Below are 6944 nucleotides of genomic sequence, written 5' to 3' on the forward strand. Positions count from 1 at the left end.
CTCCTTCATCAAACAAACACACTAGGATCTCATCTTTACCTCTTAGTTTTCTCTGTGGTAAAAGTTACTGGTTCTTACATTATAAATACTGAGTCACATTCAGTCATCTGCAGGCAAGCTTACATTAAAGAATTTAATAAGACTTTTGAGCGGTCAAGGTGTTTCACACTTAAATATGCAGCTTTTATGCCACCTGCAGGGACATGAGGATCACACCACTCCTATTAAATCTCATTTAATGTCAATATGTAACTATGTGAAACCAAAAAAAAAGACTATATTTTTATGAGAGAAAGAAACATGAAGAATTTGCAAGATATCTGTCGAGATTAAATTTTCCCATGGTAAGAAATTCTTTACACCCAGAGTAGGATTTCGTCTGTAAGTGTTACTGCAAAGATTTCAGTCATCTCCTCTCTGTTGGATAGTGTGTCATCTTGTAACAAAAGTCTTCAAACAGTGAAGAAACTCATTACTGCTAATGCGTCTCCTTGGCAGACAGTTTAGCTCACAGGCAGGCACTTTATCAAACTGTGCAATGGGTTGATGACAGGCTGCATGTCAGAACCCACCTCCAACTAAAACATCCATATAGTCAATTGCTTACAGTAATGAGAATTAAAAAAAAATAGCCTGGAGGTATATCCAATGTGAGCTGCTTATGAGGGAGGTTTTCTATGCTGTCTTTAAATGTTCTCATCAAAATTGCATCAGATTAGTCACAGGAGGCGAAGCTTGTTCAATTTTAACACAGATTGAATGCTGCCCCTCAGCACCGTAATTACACCAGGGTTTTATGCTTCATTATTTTTCATATTAGTTCTCAAATGGCTCTCCTGCTGCTTTTTTAAATGTGAGAGAGGATCATATGAACAGACACCATGGATTTAGTACCAGATTGGGAGTGTGATATACTCATTAACATCATTAGCCTTTCAGTTATATAGTGCAGGTGCTGTTTTCTCTCAGGTAAGGAAATCACTATCACGCTAACATGGCTGAGGGTCATTTGATGGACACTTAGGAAATAAAATACATTCGCACTTTAATGAAGAAGTTTAAATGATCTTTTTACATTAGTCCACCTGAGAGGAGTCGGAGCGCCAAATTATGTGACTAACTATTATTGTATGTTGTTTCCATCTAGTGGTGATTAGTGGATGGTGCAATTACCAAAAAATGAGTGATAATAAAATGTGTCCCAATTCCATTAGTAACATTAATTCTAAGTTGTTAGTATGCAGTGTGTTCACAATGTAAAGTGACCAAAAAATGTATACTGAATTCTAAAAATCCAATTCTACTTCAATTCTAAAAGTAAATTTAATGCATAATAACAATATTAATAGTATTAATAAATTTAAACTAAAAGAAAAAACGTTTATGTCTAAAAGTTTTATTCATGGCACAAAACACAAATACTGTTTACACGGTTTTACATTTAAATTTGTTTATCAATTGCATGTTATGCATTTTTTTTTGTATTTATAAACACAATTTTATGCTCTTACTTCAACAACAAACCAAAGGCTATTAATAAGGTATCACAATAATGAGTTACAAAAACTAAAAACAAGAAAACTCTTTTCCGCAAAGTATGTAGAAATAATATGTAGTATGTAGAAATGTAACTGGAGCAATGTCCCCTGACCTCTAGGGGTCACACTTCATGATCTCTCTGAGGCAGATTGTAGCATAGCAGGAGGAGTCCAGGTCAAAGTTTAATGTGAGAGTGAGAGAGTCCTGCTTCCCTTCCACTGTTGTGCCGTTCAGTTGAAGGTCACTGTTTCTGCTGCTGTTTCCCATCCCCTCTTCTCCTCCTCTGCCTTCACAGGTTGCTTTCTGCAGCTGGTAGCTGAGGTTGCGTGGTGTGGCCAGCAGGGGGCGGTAGCACCCAGGCAGATTTAGTTTGAGGCTGCTGACTCTGAAGCGACAGTCAACCAGTCCGTCTCTGGCCAGTCTCTCCTGGAACCAAGTCCCCATGGCATTTTCTGGGTACTTCACTGTATTTCCTGGCATTGGTAGTAACACCTGAAAAAAATACAAAAGCAACAGTGGTGAGATAGATGAAATAGCAGCATTTGAAGTCAAAGTATTTCACTGAACTACTTACATGCTCCAATGTGTACACTCCATCTTGCTCCTCTTGGTCTGTCACCACATGGATCTGGAAAGTCAAAGAAGAAACGTTTAGTAGTGCTGGTATGGTGTCTGCAAAATATGGAAAGACCCACCAAGGCTGAAAATGTTCTATACCTAAAAACAGATCATCCTCTCTTACCTGAGCAGAGCTGCTTTCTCCAGCGTCCTCCTGCTTCCACACCAAATCTCCTCCCCTGACACTGTGACCCAGAGTGGTCAGCCTGTGTGCCACCGCCTCGTTCCACACTCTGACGACCACAGACAGATCACAATTACTATTCATAAAAATAAAGGCAGTGAGAGCTGGCTTTACTGACCATCTGGATGAAAATGATCCACTCTGCTACACAACAACATTTTTTTCTAAACCAAACTTAATCTGTGATCAGAAAAAAAAACCAATTTGTTATCAATTACATTTATCTTTTTTAATGTTACTTCCAATATATTATGTTTTCATATATATAAAACAGTGCACTAATATTTAATTTAATAACCTTAATTTTATTTAATAACCGTAATGACAATAGTACATGCAAATGCAAAAATTTAGGCTAAGTTAAACCCTAAAACTGAATAAGACAATCTAGCTGAGGAATGTATAATGTTGTCTCCCTCATTCACAATCTCTGTCAAAGTACAAATGAGTGACATCCTTATCAGTTGCTACCATGGAGCTCAAGTTGTAAATATTCTTGTGTTTGAACTGGGCAGGAATACTATAAAAATGCATTTTCCTTGGAGCTGACCTGCTACAGTAAGCGTGCGGGTAGAAGACCCTCATGCTGTGGGGCAGGCTGAGCCAGGCTTGGGCACAACCATCTGGACCTGTACCATAGCGGTTCAGGGCCCGAAGCATCAGTCGCTCCCTGGCCTTTGACAACGGCATCAGTGCCAAAGACTCCTTAGCGTTATCTGAATATGGGAGAAGCAGAAAAGACAAGAAAGTGATGGAGTAAAATGCTTACAGCATGCTAAAAAAGGATTCACATAAAGGAAATTTACAAATTTACAACATCTTTTTCTACAAAATATGACCCATTTCTGCAGAATCTTTAAGTGAGGAAGTGAGTAGTTACTGAAATATTAAAGGGATAATGCAGCAAAAGCAAAAAGACACCCAAAGAAAGTCATAGTTCCTGAAAATGCTGTATCTAAAAGCTCTTGGGAAGCAACTTTCACATCATCTTTAGTCAAAATGAAACTGAAGTCGTCAGTGTTGTCCCGGCTCTCACCTGTTTGGAGGAAGTGCCTCTTAGCGTGGTTCTGAGGATCATTGCCGTCCTCGGGAGTGAAGAAGAGATGCACAGCGTTCACCTGACACAAACGCAATGACGTCAGAACACACACAGGACTGTGTAGTCTGATCGGGCATACATGTGAATGATTTTACTGAGATGGCACTTTTCTTCCCTCTGGAAGTGTTTCAGGCTTAATGCCATCAGTGATGCCTCTTATCTCACAGCATGAGGGGCAATAACAGCTGCTCATGTACATGACAACACTAACCATGTCTTCTTTGAGTAAAGCCAGCCCCACACGGTCAGACTGGACGCTCTGCATGCTCCCAAACCTCTGTGGTCCATAGTAGTTGACAAAACCTCTGGCCTGCAGAGAACAAAAAACAGATGAACATCCACAGACTTTTGATGTAAATCTTCAAAAGTAAAAAAAATAATACTTGTGTATGGAAGCCAATTTCTGCCAGTGTGAAAAAGGATCCCATTATCATGAGAAACTTTCTCAAAATAATGACTTGGCATCTTTGAATGGGAAACTTTCTTAAAATAATGATTTTGTATTTTAAAATAATTACTTAGTATGTCATGAAAGTGAGAAAAGTATTTAAAATAATGAGAAACTATCAATATAAGAACTCAGTATCTCAAAATTAGAAAAAAAAATGTTAATAAAATAAAAGCAGACTTTCTCAAAATATTGAGTTGGTATCTTGAAATGACATTGCATCTGAAAAAATAATGACAAACATTATTAAAATAATGACAAATGTTATCAAAACAACTACTTAGTATCTTAAAATAACAGGGAACTTTCTCAAAATAATGCATTAGTGTCACAAAAACATGGAAAAGAACAGTAATGGGCTTCTCTACTTTTTTATATACATACTAGAAGATTTATTTCATTTTTCAGTACAAGAGCAACAACAAGCATGTGACAATATGCACCGTTGACAGCATACACTGTGCTGAAAAGTACACAAGTTGACAGTGTTTGATGCGATAAACTAAAAGAAAAATAAAAAAAAAAAAAAAATTGAATAATACCTTGACATTCTCCACTGCTTCCTTTACAAGAGCTGCCAGACGAGTGTGCGCGTCTGCGTCAGAGGAGTGTGCGTCACTGGCCCCGTGTGGTCTCAGCTCACGAACCACCAGGTCAAAGTGATTCCCCTGCAGACGTCCAAGCCTGAGAGGCTCGCTGACGGAGCGGATCTGAGACAGACGCATCCCTCTCCTCTCAAACTCAGCTGTCTTCTCTTTCAGCCTAATGATAAACAACATGAAATACAAAAAGGGGGTGGGAACAGAAAAAAAGCATAAGTTTCACACTGATTTCTGGCATTAATTTTGAGGCTTTAAAGGGAACCCAAACAATAGCAAAGAACCATAACATATTAGGATTGTTGCAGTTTTTCATCTTGCAAATATGTAAATAGGGAAAAAAGATTCCCCAAACCACAAGCCATGAAGGAAATGCAAAACTACCGTTGAGTTGAGACCTTCTTTACCACCATGGACTGGAAGGTGATTGCTCTTTTATCTTTGATCCCTGCGTAGGTGAAATCTGACGGTAGGACCCCGAGAGCTGCTGCCATGTAGCTGATGGCCTCCAGAGTCTCCAGGTTCTCCTTACGCAGAGTAAAAGCTGAAGAAGAAGACACACAACACAGCTGTGTTTAGAAATGCTCATTATTTGGACTATAATTCATTCAATCCATTCAAAAAGTAATGAATAATTTCAAACTTGCAAGTCTATTTTCATACCAGTGTAAATGTCTTCTTCTTTACGTTCCTCTGCGGTTCTTTTCTTTGGCCTCCCCTGCTCTCTCAGTCTAACCGAGATCGCAGTCGTCCCCTGGTCAGTGAAGCTTTTAGTTTCGACCAGTTTGCCAAACCTTCTGCTCAGGAAGTGGTGGACCGCGGTCCTGTGGTCCTTATTGTCATCAGGTCCAAATGTATAGGACGAGCCTCGCACTTTGGCATCTATGAACCTGAAGAAGTCCTCTGCTTCGTCCTCTGTAACCAGCTTGGAGAGCTCTCTGTAGTCCGGGTCTTCCCTCACCCTGATCTCAGGCTGGATCGTGACCGTCATGAGGAAGGGGAAGCGGTGTCTGACGGCCCGGTGGACGTTGGCTCTGTGGTGTTTGTCAGCGAAGGATCCCAGAGAGAGCTCCTGCTTGATGGGCTCTTCTTTGAGCGTCAACACAAACTGCTCGAGCTCATCGCTGACTGACTGACCTAGAATCACACTTAAATCAAAACTGCCTGGACTAGGTATGGTGACATCGAGCCCACAATCAGCTGAAACATCAGAGTCCTGTGAGACTGACGAGTAATTGTTCCTCTTACAGTCTGCACTGGTTTCATTGTTTTTATCAGAGGCCCTGCAATATGGTGTCTGTGTGGCTGCTGCTGTGTTAACACGCTGTCCATTGATGTCGATTTCAGTCACCACAAAGTCTCTGATTAAGTTTTTGATGCTTCCAAGAAAACCTTCATGGTTGGATATGAAGCACGCGGGGACGTCCACAGCATCACTGTCCTGCTTCATGGTCACTTCATCCAAAAGCTAAAGGTTTCACTTAGTCCTGTTCCTGAAAAGGACAGAAATAAAATGTTTAAAAACGTGTGATACTAAAGACAAAAAAGGTATATATATTTCCTTGGCATAATTCATACACTTGAGGTAAGTTCTTTATGTGTACATAAAAGTATATACTTCAGAATCTAAAAAATTGTACACTATAAACGTACATTAAACGGCAGCATTGAATAACACGGCTTTAATACTATTTTAGAGGCAATTAGAGATATGGTGCACCTTAGAATATATTATAAGGAGGCTCTGCAAGATAATAGTAGCTTTGTGTCTGCTTAATCAAAGGTGATACATGCGTAATAGCCCGTCTGTTTACGGTAACAGCCGTATTGTACACATAAATCCTGTGCTGACACAGAGCTGTACGTGCCATATCAACCACAGCTAAGCACATACATGTCTTTCATATAGGAGCGTACACTTTTGATGCAGAAATTATAATAACTGAACGGTTTACTTACTCAACGAACCTGCACGCGGTATGTAAACGAGGAGCTGTTGATGTAAACACAACAACGCTGAAACAATTCGGTTTACTTCCGCGTCATGTGACCGCCATGTGACTTTTCTTAAAGGGGCCGACAACAATTTGTGTAGCGCTCATGTTACAAACGATTTGTTACATTATATCTGACAAAACAGGTAGGAACTATAATTCTACACTTAAATGAGACATAATGAAGATAATCACTTTATGTTTAACAATATATGATTTTGATAGTGCTGCAAGTGAAAATGGTATTATACTATTGGAGTAGCCTACTAAAATAAATAAAAGCATTTATCATAATAATATGTCACCTTGTTACACAACATAAAAACATAAATGAGTGAGATACATATAAAGTAAAGGAACAACAACAACAACAACAATAAACAAACAAATAAATACAAATATAAAAACTGAATAAAACAATACAACCAAGTGATTCAAGAATTTAAAATTAGGATTCTTCCTG

General features: G+C 39.1%; 1 protein-coding gene across 1 annotated transcript; it reads right to left on the reverse strand.

Moving 5' to 3' along the window:
* Positions 1-1442: 1442 nt before the first annotated feature.
* Positions 1443-6517, reverse strand: pus7l (pseudouridine synthase 7 like). The gene is made up of 10 exons (XM_042511456.1): positions 6447-6517; positions 5151-5980; positions 4872-5031; positions 4431-4650; positions 3652-3750; positions 3378-3459; positions 2892-3057; positions 2282-2390; positions 2114-2167; positions 1443-2031 (listed from the first exon to the last, which is right to left on the reverse strand). The coding sequence occupies exons 2-10, from the start codon at positions 5935-5937 to the stop codon at positions 1654-1656; spliced, it is 2055 nt and encodes a 684-aa protein (XP_042367390.1). The 5' UTR covers positions 5938-5980; positions 6447-6517; the 3' UTR covers positions 1443-1653.
* Positions 6518-6944: the final 427 nt, after the last annotated feature.

This window comes from Plectropomus leopardus, chromosome 22 (genome assembly GCF_008729295.1).
Source record: "Plectropomus leopardus isolate mb chromosome 22, YSFRI_Pleo_2.0, whole genome shotgun sequence".
NCBI lineage: Eukaryota > Metazoa > Chordata > Actinopteri > Perciformes > Serranidae > Plectropomus > Plectropomus leopardus.

What these genes read in the sequence shown, in the direction of transcription:
- pus7l (XM_042511456.1), bottom strand. Translation starts at nt 5,937, where the DNA reads ATGAAGCAGGACAGTGATGCTGTGGACGTCCCCGCGTGCTTCATATCC. An exon ending in AAGAAGGTCTCAACTCAACG is followed by an intron (nt 4,651 to 4,871) that starts GTAGTTTTGCAT and finishes GTTTATCATTAG; the next exon opens with GCTGAAAGAGAAGACAGCTG. An exon ending in AAGCAGTGGAGAATGTCAAG is followed by an intron (nt 3,751 to 4,430) that starts GTATTATTCAAT and finishes TGTTCTCTGCAG; the next exon opens with GCCAGAGGTTTTGTCAACTA.